The 17514-nt window shown below is 40.8% G+C and overlaps 4 protein-coding genes across 8 annotated transcripts; 1 reads left to right on the forward strand and 3 right to left on the reverse strand.

The window, feature by feature from the left end:
* Nucleotides 1–87: 87 nt before the first annotated feature.
* Nucleotides 88–4919, reverse strand: LOC122836648. Of its 5 annotated transcripts, none has more exons than XM_044126376.1 (5): nt 4702–4919; nt 2978–3328; nt 2757–2824; nt 2260–2317; nt 88–1861 (listed from the first exon to the last, which is right to left on the reverse strand). In XM_044126376.1, exons 1-5 carry the CDS (start codon nt 4904–4906, stop codon nt 1044–1046), a joined length of 1500 nt encoding a protein of 499 aa, XP_043982311.1. In that variant the 5' UTR covers nt 4907–4919; the 3' UTR covers nt 88–1043. The 5 variants fall into 5 exon arrangements, with proteins under 5 accessions (XP_043982311.1, XP_043982309.1, XP_043982310.1 ...); XM_044126374.1 differs by having other exon boundaries at nt 2700–2824; XM_044126375.1 differs by having other exon boundaries at nt 2978–3358.
* A 1588-nt stretch (nt 4920–6507) lies between these two features.
* On the reverse strand, nt 6508–7603 carry mif (macrophage migration inhibitory factor). Its single transcript, XM_044126391.1, has 3 exons — nt 7372–7603; nt 6867–7039; nt 6508–6780 (listed from the first exon to the last, which is right to left on the reverse strand). The coding sequence occupies exons 1-3, from the start codon at nt 7477–7479 to the stop codon at nt 6714–6716; spliced, it is 348 nt and encodes a 115-aa protein (XP_043982326.1). The 5' UTR covers nt 7480–7603; the 3' UTR covers nt 6508–6713.
* Nucleotides 7604–8637: 1034 nt separating this feature from the next.
* si:dkeyp-121d2.7 (zinc finger protein 768) lies at nt 8638–14248 on the forward strand. Its single transcript, XM_044126372.1, has 5 exons — nt 8638–8835; nt 9241–9563; nt 10497–10774; nt 12331–12442; nt 12560–14248. The coding sequence occupies exons 2-5, from the start codon at nt 9263–9265 to the stop codon at nt 13579–13581; spliced, it is 1713 nt and encodes a 570-aa protein (XP_043982307.1). The 5' UTR covers nt 8638–8835; nt 9241–9262; the 3' UTR covers nt 13582–14248.
* A 1258-nt stretch (nt 14249–15506) lies between these two features.
* LOC122836655 (endonuclease domain-containing 1 protein-like) lies at nt 15507–16803 on the reverse strand. The gene is made up of 2 exons (XM_044126387.1): nt 16481–16803; nt 15507–16230 (listed from the first exon to the last, which is right to left on the reverse strand). Exons 1-2 carry the CDS (start codon nt 16763–16765, stop codon nt 15619–15621), a joined length of 897 nt encoding a protein of 298 aa, XP_043982322.1. The 5' UTR covers nt 16766–16803; the 3' UTR covers nt 15507–15618.
* Nucleotides 16804–17514: the final 711 nt, after the last annotated feature.

Consider the following 17514-nt stretch of genomic DNA (forward strand, 5'->3'; position numbering starts at 1 on the left):
ATATATATATATATATATATATTCATATTAATTCTATGGGGAAGAACAAGCCAGCCTTTAAGGGGAAAAAAACCAAAACATTAGCAGTGAAAAACTACAAATTCTGCTTTATTTCAGAACTCCAGTATGAATTAAGAATCAAATAAAGGGACACCAGGAAGCATTGTAAGTCTCCACTAAATAAAGGTAAATTTTTACTGTCAAATTCTAAATATGTGTAGTTGAAAAAAATAATTCTTAAATGTTAAAAATCAACAAAAACTAAACACAATTGTAAGTTTTATTAAAATTGGGTTTAAATCAAATTAAGCCAACAACTTCCAGCACAGAAATTGTGCTGTAACAAATAAAGCCAGTTTAAAACACATCAACAAAGAAATAAATAAATTCAAGGTAATACATTTATCAAAAAAAAACCCGCTAAGCTGAAATAATTCCTGTAGAGTAAACCAATTTTTTAAAATTACATAAAATCTATTCAACCAATGTAATCGACACCAGAGAGCTCTGTGTGATGATCCAGCATTCAAGAACATCAAATAATACAGTTGTAAAGTACCAAAGATGTATTAAATGCAAACAAATACTTAGACTGGAGCTTCCTATTTAGGGAAAAAACAAGCAAACAGAAAAAAAAGCTAATTTTTGGCAAAGAGTTTTCACTTTCTGAGGATACATCTGCCTTCATCAGTCTAATTTTAGTCAGAGAAAACAAAACATTGAGGTGACTACTCAACGTCTTAGCAGAAGACTGCTTTTGGAGGACAAAACCTGTGTCGTCTTGTACCCTTTTACCTGTGATTTGAGAAAAAAAAACAAAGCTACTTTGGCATCTTGTTTTGACTGAAATGGTTTTAAGAAATGCAATACTTAGAGCTGTTTTTTTCCATTTCTGAAGTAAAACAAACAAAACATGGTGGGTGTAAATTACGGCCTTCTGTGAAATAATGTCCGAGGACAGCAGCTATCCTGTTGCAGTCTTCCTGTCCTTCTTCTTATGCACTCAGGCTGGTATAAAACAAAATGTACGTCACTTATCACCTTCATTCTTGCATTTTCTCGGCGTGTTTTAATCCTCCGTCTTCATTGACATCTTCTAAGGGCTCAGTCCATCCAAGGTCTCCATTTTGGTTGCCGTCCTGCACGAGACTTTGGTGTTTTTTCTTGTCTACATCAAATTCCTTCTTCTCATCAAGCCTCTCTAGACATATGGACGAAGTTTGCATCTTCTCACTAAGACACATTTTGTGCCGCCTAAATTTTTTTCTGGAGTTTGTCTTGTAGCTGCAATGTTTGCAGGAGAAGTTTCGGGTGGAGGATTTTTTTTTTTTAGCAGAAGACTGTGTGATTTCCTTCTTCCCAATCACCTCTGTTTTGCTGGAGTTGACTGTTTTTCTTTTTACGGGAGTCTTCTTCTCTTGTAGTCTGCGTTTTTCTTTTATCCACTTCTTGTACTCTGCACAAACTCTCTTATGGTATTTCACATCACTTTGGACGCAGAGGGCCCTCAGGCAGCCTTTGCACTTCCTCCGGGAACGGACATGTTCACCCAGGCCTTGTTTAGTGTTGAACACCTTGTAGCAAGTCTCACAAGTGTATTTATATTTGCTCTGATCTTTCTCTTTGTGCTTTGATGAATCTTCTTCGGCTTTCTTCTCTTTTTTGTCGTCATCTGTAAATGTTTCCTCGCTCATTTGTCTTTTCCGAAGCCGGTCCAAACCGGTGACGTTACAGAAGTCCTTGCTGAGACCTTGGAGTAATTTGTTGATGTCGCCTCTTATTTTCCGGTGCCGAGCTGCTCCATTACCAACTGGTTTACTTTCGTCTTGGCTCGGGCTTGGCTTTTCATTCATGGCAGAGACTGGGAGGAACAGGCAGACAAATGGAGAATGTCATGTGTTGTGAGACAAAGGCGTTTAGCAACAACAAAGCAAAAAAAGGGTGCAAATAAATTTGACAATGATGTGAGAAACAGGAAAATGTTAACATATAAACATTTACAATAATTTACTTTCAGAAGGCTGATTCATCAAAATGTGACATAATGGGAACCATTACATCCATGAGTCTATAGAATCTTAGATTTTTGTCTGTTTGAAGGTTTTTCCATATTTATGCAAAACTGGAAACACCTTGCTTTTTAACCTTTTAGAGAAACCCTAACATTTTTATGAAAATGTCTATAAAAGAGCTAAAAATAAACGCAAATCGTCCTGAAGGCATCAGAGAATGGTCAAAATGCTCCATAATTCAACTTACTTCTTTTTGACCTCCTGCCGACTGGAGATTTCTGGAGGCTGACGACATGGTTGTCCTCCTAAAAATAGAAAAAGAAAAACATATATAAGTCACATCTCTAAAAGGTATCTCAAAAGAAAAAGAGTGAAGAAAATGAAAGGCTTAACAAGGATCAAACAATCAGATTAAGTCTCAGCGTGTTCAGATCTGGCACCAACATCCGTCCTGGGCTCACTGGTTTTCACTTCTACTTGACTTCTGGATTTCAGCATTAGTTTAGTTGTCTGACAGGAATATGTCCCGAGGTCACACTGAAAGATCAACCAGCGGCCTGTTAAGCAACAAGCCCACTGTGAGATGTGGCACCATAACAATTAGCTCATATGGCAGGTTACAGATCTGATCGCTCACCCCACGCAGTTTGTGTTATTGAATAACCATTCCTAGACCCATCTACACACCTCGTGCTTAACAACAGCAACAGGAAACAGACGAATGGAAAACTGCCGCAGTCTTACGCTGGGACAACCCTCCTCTTGTTTGTTCGATGTATCACAGCCCAGTGGAGCACACCAGTCATCGGGCACTGCGCATAAGCAGACACACTAAACATGTTTAACCCCACAGTAGTAAATACTCAAGATTACTAAATAGAACTGAAGATGTGGAGTTATGTTCCTTATACAGCTTTCTAATACAGCAGCATATTGCTTGAAATCAAATAAACAACCCACTATACCTTCAACATCAATCTCAGGAACTGTGACAGGCTGTTCTGGGGCAACTGTGGTAACTGGGGTAACTGGAACAACTTCTGGCTTTGATTGGGTTTCAGTCGTCTCTGCTCTTCTCTGACTGTTCATCTCAAAGTCTTTAAGCTTTAGCTCTGCAGCTTGTAGTTTTATTTTGAGCTGAGCAATCTCTTCTCCCTTGTGTGCCATCTCCATTTTATGGTTATACAGTGCGCTTTCAAAGATCCTCATGACTTCGAACACGGCCATCCTCAAGACGGAGTCCATCGTTGTGGTCAGCTGGACCCGGACGCCTCGCATCAGAGTGTCAGACATGATGGAAGGTGACCAACAGCGGCCTTCAGAGCGCGTGAGACGTTGCGAAAATCCTTAAACACAGAGAAAAGTGATCAGATTACAGAAGTCAACAAAACACACAATTCATGATTTATTTTTAAAAACCTATCATGACTTATAAAGTCAACAACATGAAATGCTTCGGTTGAATGTGACAAATAGTTCACATATATGTACATTGTAATATTGTAGTATTTACATGCTACTGAATTCCATCTATGATAAAAATCACGCTTTGCATGCCAACAAAAAAGTTGTAATTTTATGCTTTTAGCTCCATGTAACAGGATTAAGTACAGGAAGATGCCATTTTACAAAAGGTTTAATTTATCATAAAGGTAATTTCCAATTTCACACACAATACTGAATCCACATATTTAGTTTTAAAGAAGTTTGTTTTCCAAATTTAAGAGAAATATTAATTTAATTTTTAATAAACAACTTAGACTTTGCTGTTATTTCATGACCTTTAGAGAATGTGAATCTGGGGTGTCCAAAGTCGGTCCTCGAGGGCATCCTGCATGTTTTAGTTCTGGCACCAACAACCTTTTCAGCATGTCAGTGTTCTTAGGCCTTCTAACGAGCCATAATTTGATCCAGGTGCGTTAAACCAGGGAGAGAACTAAAACATGCAGGATGTCGGCCCTCGAGGACCGACTTTGGGCACCCCATTGAGTAAATTAGCAAACAAATCCTGTAGGTCGTTGTCAGTGCTACAAAGTTATGATCATATAATTTTTCTAAGATAATATGCTATTAATAAAGTTTTTCGCTTTTAAAACTTTTAATTTCACCTTAGCATGTGTTATTATAAATACATTTTCATAGTCTAAAGTAGGCTGGATATGTGCATTGGTCTATTTTATTATTATTATTTTAGTAACTAAAAGCAGACCTAAAACTAATACAAAGTCTACAGATAAAGATCTTAATGAGAGGCACCAGACTCACGTGGTGAGGAACACACATGACCAGTCAACAATCCCTGTTGACTGGTCATGTGAGAGGCTTCTGATCAGAAATCGGGTACTATTATAACAGCAGCAACAAGTAGGAGCCATTGGTTACTTTGCCAAGCTAATGAGGAAGTGATGTCCTCATCCGCCATTTTCCCCTCACAATAACCGACAAGGATGTAAAGCATTTCGTGATTTACTCCGTTAGTTTCCCTCGACTCGTAAACGCCTCATATCAATACTACCGCAATGCTACAAGATAAACTTAACATGCTGACAATCCGACACGCCTTAGCGACGTGGCATAGGAAGAAGAGACCTAGCATTAGCGTATTCCTGATAGCTAACAAAGTAACCCCACAAGCATTCAAGAAAAAGTAAGCGGACACACGCCGCATATGAGTTCAACCTAGGCTCACCTGGGAGACGGCTTTTTGTTACTAAAACGGAGCGAACGTATAGAAGGTGACGGGACCACAACCTAAATGGACTTTTCCCGCCGACTATCGCAATGACGTCGTAGTTCTGGTCTCTGTAGTTAACGGAGCCATACGGTACCTTGTTGTGATTGGTTAATGTGTTGTCAAGCGACGTCTTACGCTGCAGACCCATCCGTTGCTGCATTCAATGTACATCGTAATTCATCATTTCAACCCAAAGAAAGCCGGTTAGGCACGTTGCAGAGCTACAAACCTGAAGAAAAATTCCTATGTTTTTTTTACGTAACTAAAGATAAGCTCTAAAGAGCTACAAATGTTACCTTATCATTAAACATATAACACAAAATAAAAAAATAGTATGATAATTACTTCCTATCCTATCCAAGATCTAACATAAAACATATGCGGAAATTTAGACTGAGAATTTAAAATTCAACATGTGTAAAATATATATTCATGCGACTGCTTTCTTTTAATTTTGTTAGTTGGAAACTTTAAAATGCAGAGTTTTTAAACTAGCATTTCTCTTTTATACTTTTGTACATTTTTGATATGCTCACTCTTTTTGCTGTACAAAATTAGAAATGCCAATTTTTGAATCAACACAGAATATTCACATCTAATCATAACCCACTTTCTTGCCTCTGTAACCCTTCTCGTTTTTCACAGCACCAGTGTAGCCTTGCTTGGTTGTTGTCACCTAGTGCGATATAAAATGAAACTCTCACAATGTGACTGCACGCAAGTGGTCCAACAGCTGATAAACAAAAGACACAGTTAGTGTGGTGACCGAGTGGTCAGCCACAAACACCAACTGGTGCAGCTCTCACTCATAGGGTCATATTTTTCCAGTCCAACCACAAGAAAACTTTATTAATCATATTCGTAAATATTAAATGATCTTTCAGTATTTCGTTAATTGTTGAACTAGAAAAATATGATCCACCAGCGTTCCTCAGAATTCTGGTGGGAGAAGCCGTGAGAGCACCTCAAGGGCCCGTTGCGTGCAGTCACTCATCACACCACTAGGTGGCTCCAAACACACGAATCAAAAATCTTATTACAAACACATACACACTATTATTATTATTTTGGGCAAAATTCACATACACATTTATACACACCTTTCTCTCTGTTACACCTCACTTTTATAATAGAATTAGGGCACAGACACAACCAAATGTAACCTGCAATACACTCTGCAATGAAAAGACCTTGGATCATCTGTCCAACCTCTTATTTTGAGATTTGTTTTTGCAACTGTTTTCCATCTAGTTATGTCAATTTACAAGATAGGTAATTAAAATAAACTTTCTAATGTTTCATAGAAAACAGTTAAAATTTCATTCAATACTAGGGAACAAATTATGGAAAAATTATACTGAAATTGTATTCTAATCCTTTTCTCTTCAAAGTTTAAACATAGAAAATATTTTTAGAGTAAATATGATTACAATAGTGGTTTGTAATTATAATCAACCTAAGTTTATACATGTTAATATATACTTAGCTGTATTTACAATTAGTTTAAATTGTTATATTTATTGTGTGTGGTTTAGTTAATTTTTTAACTGTAAAATTTAATAGATTTACATGTTTTTTTTGTCTCAGAAATTTTCATCCATCTGTGACATGTGGCCTTATTTCTTCCATCTCAGCTGTACTTTTTGTTGGTGTCCTACTTTTATTGTGATTCTATGGCATCTGTGTTGTGCCAAAAATGATTAATCTAGCTTAACCACATTAACTTTTTGCAAGTAATAAGACAACCAAAGAAAACATGGCTTCACCCAGGATTTTTTTATTTATTTTTGGATGGAAAAGGAATAGTGCAAAGGGTCAAGTTAAGTGCTTTTTGGACAAGCTCCACAGTATTCTGACTGTTCTAATCTGAACCTCTGACTGCCTTTGTTATCCACTGCATCGCTTTTGACTATATGAAGTAGGAAAAAGCTGGAATGATCTTCTGTTTTAGAAAGTTGACCTCCATATCAGCCAAAGGTAGTATTGTTCCAGGCCACATTGGCTGCATCCATGTCGACAAAGTTAATGTAAATCCTGGGACAGACACGGGGAGAAACACGTTAAGGAGAGTTGGCCTTAGCGTTACACGTCATATGATGCAGCTGTTGTGTATTTATTACCTGTCAGGAGAGATGCTCAGGTGTTTGTTGAGGAGTCCGCACAGCAGTTTTGAATACTGCTTGTTGTGAGCGCCGCTGATCTTGCCGATGCTGTGGAGGGAGCAAAGGGCGCAGGGGTCTCCCTTTCCTCCAAACATCATCATTTGGTCAGGATTGATGTGCACAGCAATGTACTGGTATGCAAGACAAATGCAGTCAGATACCAAAAAAAGTAAACTTGTTAAAGGTTTAGGATATCTATTGTGGTCCCGTTAACGTCTTTGTACTTCTACTTTATTAAAGTTGCCACATATAAGTCGTCCTCTTAGGTTTATCATTCATTAATGCTCAGTCCAGGCCATGTCTGTATAGTTTCACAAGGATCTGCTCACGTAGCAGATTAAATGCAACCGTATTTCAATAAATTTGAAACATGAAATAATCATAACAGCACAAATAAAACTGATCCATATGAACAACACGAGGTCTACACTGATTCTCCAGAACCGAGTGATCCCAGGCCTACCTGCACGGGTTTGCCCATCGCCTTGGCCAATTCCTCCGTGGCTTCGGACAGCAGAGCCGCAGGGACGTCGCTTTTAGCCACGTTGGTGTTCACCGCGAACATCGGCATGATTATTGCTGTGTATTTTCTCCACTGCTGGAGCTGCTGCAGATGTTTCGGTCTCCTGCCGCTCACAGACGGAAGAAGACCAGATTATTTCCTCTTTCTCTTTTGTAGTTTCGGTCGGCAACAATGTCAGAAATTGTTCACAGCGCCCCCTAAGGCCCTGGAAGACTTATCACTCCAAGAGGGTGTGACGTGATCGTATTTTGGTTCATTCTGGTGTTTGTTTTGCACAATTTATTTAGTGTTGTAAAAAATATTTATGGGATGGAGCGGACAAAAATGAATATTTTAAACAAATCATTAAAAATAGACGACAAATACACTAACCAACTAATTTCATACTATCTCAATAGTCTCCAAATATAACAGAACAAATTGTTTTTAATCCTGAACTTTTGTTAGCTTTATTACATTTCACTTGGCTGTTTAACATTTTGATAAAAGAGCTGTATACTAACAAAGTCACAGCTAGAGGATGTTCATATGCCTTGGTTTCCGCAGATTTTCATACAAAAACAAGTTAATCTGTTTGTCACTGCAAGCATTTACATTTATTTTCACATTTACCTACCTTTAAAATTATACAATTTTAACGTAATTTTAATTGCTTAATATTTAAATTTTTATTCTTTCTACACTTATTGTGTTAGCTTTTAAAATCAATACCAAAACAATTATTTTTACATTTAGGCAAGATGGCAGGTTTAGTTCAATAAATATTCTATTTAGTTAGTTAGTTAGTTAGTTAGTCAGTCAGTCAGTCAGTCAGTCAGTCAGTCAGTCAGTCAGTCAGTCAGTCAGCCAGCCAGCCAGCCAGTCAGTCAGCCAGTCAGCCAGTCAGTCAGTCAGTCAGTCAGTCAGTCAGTCAGTCAGTCAGTCAGTCAGTCAGTCAGTCAGTCAGTCAGTCAGTCAGTCAGTCAGTTAGTTAGTTAGTTAGTTAGTCTGGTGCGTCGTAAAGAACTAAAGACAAAGTAACTAATAACAAAACCTTGTGTGGTTTGTGTGTCTGATTTTATAATAAAGTATTTTCTGAGATAAGACCATGTGTTAATGGACCCCAAGAGTTCCGCAATTAAAAGCATTTCAGCATAACTTGAGGATGAGCATTTTTAAGTTGCGCCTGAACGTCGTAGTAGGGTAATTACGGTGGTGGGCAGGCATCATAAGTAGTGCTGAGGGAGACGAGGAGGAAAACAGTGTCAGCAGCAGCAGGAGACGAACGAAGAGGGCTGAAGTTGAATTGCGCTTCCTTTTGTCACCGCTTCCCATGACTTACTTATCCAGTGCAACCTGTAAAGCCACACTGTGTGTTTTAATTTTGCGTCTTCTAAGTTAAAACTTGGGTATCGTCTGCAGAAGGTGCGTATGAAGAGCTAAATTAGCCTTGATGCTAGCATTGGAAACCCTCCTGCGATCCACTTAAACATTCTGACATGTTAGAGAGTTTACTAACAAGCGAAATTGACAAAGATCTTTCGTTTGGTGTTAATTAAACTGATATATCACCGTGGTTACGTTTCAAAGGGCTGAATGGAGGGGCTATAATGTAATTAAATTGTTTCAGGTGTGGTAAGTACATATATACTGAGTCCTCTGAGATTGAACAGTTGATTAAAATATAGCAACAGCTAGCTAACTTAAAGTAACCGCTACCGAGGCGATTTCCTACATCTTTAGTCGGTTAGGTATAATCAACTTCCAGGATCCAGTTTGTAAATCTTTGCTAACGCAGTCATCAGTTAATTAATGCTGAGTGTTGATCAGATCCACAGCTCTCCGAGTCAAGATGATGGAGGAGTCGGTTAGCGCCTTTGAGACGCATCTGACGGCCGTCATGGACAGCCTGATCCGCGCCTCGGTGTGCGAGATCAGCAAGCTCTTCCAGGAGACCGTGAACGACTACCTGGTGGAGCTGTCCCTCAACAGGAAGGAGAACGAGGCTCTCAAGCTGCGACTCAAGCTCACCGAGAGCAAGCTGAGGACGGAGCGCAAGTACGGGATGGGCTGGGCGGCCAGCCGCCGCAACGCCGGCTTGAATGCAGGGGAGGAGGTCGGAGGGCGGCAGAAGCGGAAAGTTGACGTTGCCCGTAAGTATTTTGATGTAGAGTGGTTGAAGACTTTACCACAGCCTTTCAGTGACTCGCATGTCTGTCATTTCCATCAAAGATGTATCTGCGTTTGTGTGCTTTAAGTGAAAAAAGCTTTAATCTTGCTGTGCAGACACTGACACTCTTGTTTTGTTGGAAACCATCTGGCAAGAGCTGATCTCTCTCCCTTCCTCCTCCGCCTCCTCTTCATGATCTTTCCCTCCATCCTTCGCCTCCCCCTCTCCTCTCCTCTCCTCTCTTTGGCTGCATTCTGGCCCTCCCACTCCTCTTTCCTTCTGCTCCCTCCCTTCCTGCCTCGCTCCTCTCCTTCTGTCTCCCCCCTCCCTTTCCTGCTCCTCCTTCCGCTCTCCTCCCCCCATTTCCTCCTCCTCCTGCTCTGTTTCTTTCCTTGATCACGTTGCACACACACACACGCACACATGCACACACACACACGCATATATACTCCCCCGCCTCCTTTCTCTCCTGCTTCTCTCTCCACCGCCCTCCATAATTACACACTCAACTTCTCTTCTCCTTTTTTCCACTTTTCATCCTCTCCTTCAACATGTCACCCTGTTTCTCCTCCTTCTCAACAACTCCGCCTCGTCCTCTCCTCTGTCATTTCTGTCGTATGTTTTCTTTTTTCCTCTCCTTCCCACTCTCCTTCCTGTGTGTCCTTCTACGCCCCCTGTCCTCACTTGTTCATCATGCTTACTCCTCCCCCTGGTTGATTTCTTCTCTCCTTCACCCCAACCTCTGTCTGACTCCTTTCGCCATCTTCCTCCTCCACGTATCCCGTCTCTTTCCCCTCGTCTCTCCTTCATCCTTCACTCTTTGCCTCCCAATCATCTCCTCCCACTCGTCTCCATCTTCTGTCTCCCTTCGCCCTCTGTCTCCACACCATCCTCTGCCGCCCTCCCCTCACTGCAGGAGGCAAGCTGAAAAAGGTCCCAGCAGCGGTTCACAGCAAAGGATGGCCTGGAGGTGTGTGGGAGGAAGGAGGAGGAGGAGGTGATGGGGGAGGAGGAGCTGGAGGGGCTTTAGGCTTAGTAACGGGAGCAGGAGGAAGAGGGGGAAAGGAGGCCAGGGAGGCGTACCTCGTCCAGTTCCCCAGGGCTGAGGAAGACGAGGGAGAGATGGAGGATGACGAGGACGGGGAGGGCAGCCTCAGCGGCGAGGGGGAGGAGAACGCCAACATCAAAGAGGAGGTGAGGGAGACGGGCTTTCTCGGCGGAGGAGTAGGAGGAGAAAGTGGCACAGCATCACCGTGTTGCTCGGCAGCTTCATGTAGACCGAGTAGGAATGTTGACGGAGAGATAATGAGGAGAGGTGATGAGAGGTTCGCTTGCATTTCTACACCAACAAATCACAGTAGAGATCTTGGCGATAAAGAGAACGCTGTTGATTTGATTTTTTTTTTCTTTTTCTTTTTTAAGCTGCTAGACTTCCCTCTTGAGTGGAAATCTTCAAGTCTCAAGTACAGAAAAGCTTCTATAATAATTCTGGCAGCAGTATGAAGCTTTTTCCTATGCAAACACATAACCAAGTGGTACGTTTTCATCTCGGCTTCGTCTTACAGTGTTGAGCAAAAAGATAAAAATCGGTCGTACAATCACAAACTAGTAGCTGATATATGAAGAAGTTCGCATGGAGTAAAGATGACATAATTACAAACATTTTAATTAATGTATTTCCACTACCTCATGTCACGACTCCAAGCTTTTACATGATCCAGGAATTAAACTACTCTGTTGCCCCTAAATAAAATCCAGTGGCACCTTTAGAGTTCATCCGCATGAAATAATTGTCGTTGCCATGCTAAGATCTGAAAATTAATATAAAGAGATGCTCTCATCCAGTCTGACTGAGAATGAGACAATTTACAAGAGAAATGAATAAAGAGTTCAAAACTGGGAGATATAAACACCAAGACTGTGCTGTAGTGAAATTACAGCAACAGGTGGATCTATAATACACTGACACAAGGCGGTTGAATAAAAATCTATGCCACACTTTTCAGACTTAAAAAATATACATATATTTTAAACTCCTCTTTTCAGAAAGCCTGTATGTGTAAAAGTGATGCTTCTCCTCCTCTTAAATTTAGAAGCCATTTTACACTTGAATAATGAATTTATCACTGTGGAGGAACTGTATTTCCACTTACAACCATTTAAAAACAAACTGCATCATTATACCAATGCCAGAAGTAAATGCTTATTGTGATGCTTAGACTATTTCTTCTCTTCGCAGGGATTAACGTTTCTTGTTTTCTTTTTTTAAATTATATGAAGTCTTGTTGTTGCTCCCCAGAAACCATCCACTTTTCATTTTTGTCATATGTCGCAGACTGTATGACATGAGTTTAGGGTTTGCTGTTATTTAGGTGAATTAATTCTTCCAGTTTGTCTAATGCGTTCTGTCTCTTTCAAATCTCTGGCGATAAATTATGCGCTGAAGCAAATTTAACTAAACGGCAGCCACAGCTTGGCTTTCATCTGACCATTAAGAACAAGAATCATAGCATTTATTGTCTGTTAGTTACAAACCCATTTATTTGTCTTGATTAATTGTCTTATATTGAAAATGTTTAAAAGACTGAACTGAAGTAACATAAAACAAAAAGACAGAAATGAGATCTTCCATTTTGGCTTAGTTCCACCATATTTGATATTTGAACATTGCGGATGTTAAATGTGAACAATTTGGTCTGATTTAGAAACCCTCTCTCCATGACTCAGCTGTTTGCTCTCTAACTCTGCAGTTTTCTCAAACGGAGGGCTATCAGCCGGCTTCTCTGAGGCTCATAAAGGAGGCGTTGAAGATGAATCCGCCCAACCAGAACCTCCACGCTGGCTCCAAACCCCAGAGTGAAGGTAATGAGCCCAGGACGCTCAGACTGAGGCAGGGCAAGTTAGAAAATCTTAAAATAAAAGTGGAAAATCATTCCTCACTCAAACGCTGTTCTCCCTCCCTCTGTGTCTATCCTGCAGACCTTTCAGATTGCCCCTCGGCTCTTCATCAGAAAGTAGAGGAAGAGGACGACTGGGCACTGAAACGTTCCGAACCAGCAGACGGGGGCATGACGATGGACGAGCTTCGAGGCCTGGAGTCGGCACTGAGAGCTGAGAGAGGCCGTGAGCAGGCGTCCAGGACGGCACCGCAGCGTGATGCAGAGGTGGTGCCAGGGAGCGAGAGGAGCGTGGTGCCGAAGTACATCGGATTGGATGGGCTGGAGCAGGAGGGCGAGCTAGATCCTCCGCCTCCTGCTCTGCAGAGGGAGGAAGCCGGAGTGAAGGATGCTGCTAGGGCTGCAGGCGTTGATGGAGCGGAGCTGAAGCTGGGCTGGTCGAAGAAGCTGAGAGAAGTCGAATGTGCTGCTATAACACCTGCAGAGGGCGCTGTGGAGCAGGCAGAGCCAGAGCAGCTGCCCCATCCGTCTGCTCCTGGAAGTGTGGAGGAGAGCGGAGAGGAGGAGGGCGGAGGAGATCTTCTGCACTTCTGTCCACAGTGTGGAGGAGGCTTCACTTCAGAGGCGGAGCTAGATGAGCACCCCTGTCCACTAGGTGGCGCCCACTTGCAGGGCAGCGGGGAAGAGGTGGGCCTCTTCCCCTGTGCCCACTGTGGCAACACCTTCAGCCACGCCTGGGCCCTCAAGAACCACGAGTGCGCCTGCGCCGCCGAACGGCCGCACTGCTGTGAGATCTGCGGGAAACGCTTCACACACTCGCGCTCCCTGGAACGCCACCACCTGGTGCACACGGGCGAGAGACCGCACCGCTGCCCGCAGTGCGGCCGCTGCTTCAGTCGCCTTGGCAACCTGGAGCGGCACCAGCGAATCCACACGGGGGAACGTCCGTACGGCTGCGAGGCCTGCGGGAAACGCTTCAGCCGCGTGGAGTATTTAAAGAGACACCAGCTGATACACAGCAGCGAGAAGACACCGCTGCAGTGCTCCAACTGTGGGAGGAGCTTCTTTGATATCGAGCAGCTGAAGAACCATCAGTGCTTCTAGAAACGCCTCATGAAGAACGGAGGAACTCTGGAGAAAGTTGAAGTTTACCACGGAGTATCGGGGTCATTCTAAGGCGGAAAAAAAAAAAATCAATCATGAGAATGAAGTCAAATCAAGTAATGTGAGAATAAAGTCATAATATTATGAGGTATTTTGAGAATTACGTCGTAAAAATATGAGAATAAAGTTGGAATGTTATGACTTTATTCTCGTGTTAATTCCACTTGTACGACTTTATTCCCGTAGTATTATTTATTCTCGTAATACTGTGACTTTATATTATGACTTTATTTTTGTAATATTCATATTTTCTTAGTGTGGCCCTAGTACTCCGTTGTAGAAGTTAGCTGATGAATGTGACAATGATTTTCTTTGAGGTTAAAAGTGCACAGGTGGGTGATTTTTGCTGGCAAGAAATCAACACTAAAACTTATTTTATTGCAGGAAAAATAAAGCCTCTGCCATTTTCTGTGGGAACGTGTAAAACCTGAACTTATTTATGAGCAAGACCACATTGTGAATTTTTATTATTTTTTAGCAATTATTCACTTGTACTAAAGCCCCGTTCTCTTCCTGCCAATACAACTGACAGTTTTGTAAGCTTTGTATTTTGTATCTTTGTGTTTTACTCTCTATTACAAAATTAAACATTTCGATTCATCCTAAACCGTCGCACACCTGGCTTTATTTTAGGGATCATAATGAGAGGATGAGAGCCTGTAGAGGGCGCTGCATAACCGGTAGAGTGAAGCTGAACTAGATGAGTTGAGCACGTTTGTCCATTAGGTGGCGCTACTTTGTCTTTTTCTACGGCTCTCTGCGGCAACATTTTCAGTCGAGGGTGTGAAGGGTGTTCCGGATGATCAACCAAAATAGGTGGTTTTCCTCCGTTTATCTATTAAATTATGCTGCACTTTAATGTCACCCATTTATTTCCCCGCTATATTGTTTTTCTGAATTGCGTGACATAAAAATTAAAGAACCCATTTCTTTTATTATTTAAAAAAGTAAAAAGATAACTAACCCAAAATGTCAACAAACCTGAAATGAGTGTAAGTATCTATGCTCAATTGCTGCACAACTAAAAAACACATTTTCCTATATCACTTTTTTATTTTTATCTGTTTAGGTGAGAATTATCAAATGTTCCGACAAACATTTCTGACAGAAAAAAAATATTGGTGAAGCCACTCTTCTTGTCAGTATAGAGTGATAAGATCAGTTTCGTCATCTGTTCATTATCAAAGTTTTTGCAACAACAACAACCACAGCTTCCACTCTGTTCAGAGAGATGGACTGTTTTCAATCATGAGAAACACGAAGAAACGTTTAATGTTTTATTCTTTTAAGTTCTAAAACATAAATTAAAGAATTTTAGATGCGTCTACAGTTAAATACTTAAGTTGACATGACATCAAAAATAGTTGAAAAGAAAACATCTGTCCACAGCCTAAACAAGACCCTAGTCCAACACAACTTTATTTATTTGTTCATTTATTTTCTTAAGCACCACACACAAAAGTTTGAAGCAACGTGTGGGTTAAAAAATGTTAATTCATTTTCTCCTGTGAAATATCTGTTCGGGGTGAGTTGCATTTTAAACTCTCACAGCTTCTTCTCTCTTTTTTTTGTAATCCTTGCATCAATTTCAGATGATTTCTTCAGAGCATGGAGATAAAATTATGAAAGCATAACCTACTAGCTTCGTATCCGTAGCTTTATGTGTAGCTTTGCAAGTAGCTTTGCGCAAAATGCATTCTAAAAAATCCATAGTGCTGACAGATGGTATAATAGGATTATAAGTGAGCTGAACTGAAAATGGAAGCTAGGATGCAACAAGATTTATATTAATATATTATGTTAATATTGTAATTATTTTGTGCATGACTGATTTTTGTTTTCAACAACTGAATTAAAGACTCCAGTTCATGCCAAGAAATGCTTTATTAAAAGTTTGTGAAAAGAGTACGGTACATTAAAAAATCATCATCATTTTCCATCAGTAAAAATGCTCCACATATAACTTTTGTTCTGGGATTACTTGAGCTTTTTTGCACGTCGCTTAGCTCCACAGTGCCCATCAAACAGAGTTATGTTCATGTTTAGCTTCTTTTTCAGGATCGTCTCCAGTTCCTCTAAGGGCATCTCCTTAACATCGTAGCCTGATTTGTTGGGATCTCTTGTCACCACATCATCTCCACTGTTGGGATCGTTTCTTCCCACAGCAGCATAAGTGGGGAAGTATTTTCCCTGATCTTTTCCAACATTATTGTCGTTGCAGCAGTAAGCAGACCATATGTACTCAGGAATGAACACCCTATCGTTGATTTTGTGCTCTCCTGACTGATAAGGGATGATCCCGGTAACTACATACAATTTATCTTTGCAGACATTTTTAAATCTGGCCGATATATTCTGTTCAAACTTGCCCCAGTCACGGCTGTTGGAGGCAAGTGTTTGAGGAACGATGTTTGTCAGGGTAAAAGTGGCCGTCCGATCGTCCATTGTCGCTTGGTGGCTGCTGGGGTTGAGATGGCCTCTGGTATAGCCGGAGTTTTTGTAGTCATCATCCACGGCCTGGCTCTCCTTTACATTTTGGTCTGGGTTTTTGATGTACATCATACTTTTGCTACCTTTGCTGTTTGCCAACTAAAATATACAGAAAGAAAGAAGAAAAGAAACAGAGAAAAAGAAGGAAAGATAAATGAAAAATAAAGACATGTCATTTAAATTTATTTAGTCATTGCTTACACGGTTTATCACTGAAATAGCAAAAACGACCAAATGTTAGTGGAAAAAAAACATTAAAAACTACATGAGGCTTTTTCTAGTATAACAGATTATTTTCATTCCCAACTACCTCCTGGGAATGAAAATTTATTTGGACATCAGGTCTTACCTGAGGCTCAATCATCCATTTGGTTTTAGGTCTCTTCCCATCTGAACGGTGGAGTTTATAGGCAGAGTACAGCGGTGTCCGATACTTCGAGTTGTACAGGGTGGCAAAGCGGTAGGCATTTTGGTACAACTGGCAGATATGCCGATACTCTGGTCCAGTGATACCTTTGGGTGGTTCGTTTCTGTAGAAGAACTGAAGGCAATTGTTGAAGTTTGCAGCAACCTCGCCATAAACCAGACCAGAAAAGCCGGTTAGGAGAAGAAACAGAGCTCCGTTTGACACCATCTTTCTTTCAGTCCTTTGGAGCAAGATAACAGCTCTACACTTCGTGTGTAGGACAAAAAAAATATGTACAAGAGATGGAGCTCTTGATTAAATACTACCTGAAAATCATAGAGGAAGTGGCTTGTGGTTGATAACGCTGCAATCAAGCTACTTAGAAGTTCCACATTAAAAACAGCGGTTGCAACATTTTACATAATGTTTATGAGAATGGAAATTTATTAATGTGTTATTCAGTCACATTTCTTGCTAAATTGCATCTGGGCTTCTTCAACACAAATAAAGCAGCAACACATGTTGAACTTTACAAGAGTATGAGTAACTAGCAAACTGCAAAAAAAGTATTGATATGACAAGTAGTAGTCTATTTACTGTCTACACACACACACACACGCACGCACACACACACACACACACACACACACACACACACACACACACACACACGCACGCACACACACACACATTCTGTGCCTCATGGACAAGAAGGACAACAAAGGAGCTGTGAAGCTCCATCTTCTCCATCAATCAAAGGTAAAACTCTTAAATGTGATCAATTCTCCAACAATCAGTTGTTACAGCAAAACATTTACTGATTGTTTACAATTACTGATGATTACTACATGTTAAGATTGAAGGTTTTCTTTTGACTCAGTCAGTTGGTGGACTCCAGTTTGATGTTTCTAGGTTGAAAACAGCTTAAAATTGCTTCTTTTAAAAAAAAAGAACTTTAAAAATATTAAAGCTTATTA

Source organism: Gambusia affinis, linkage group LG09 (assembly GCF_019740435.1).
Source record: "Gambusia affinis linkage group LG09, SWU_Gaff_1.0, whole genome shotgun sequence".
Lineage (NCBI taxonomy): Eukaryota > Metazoa > Chordata > Actinopteri > Cyprinodontiformes > Poeciliidae > Gambusia > Gambusia affinis.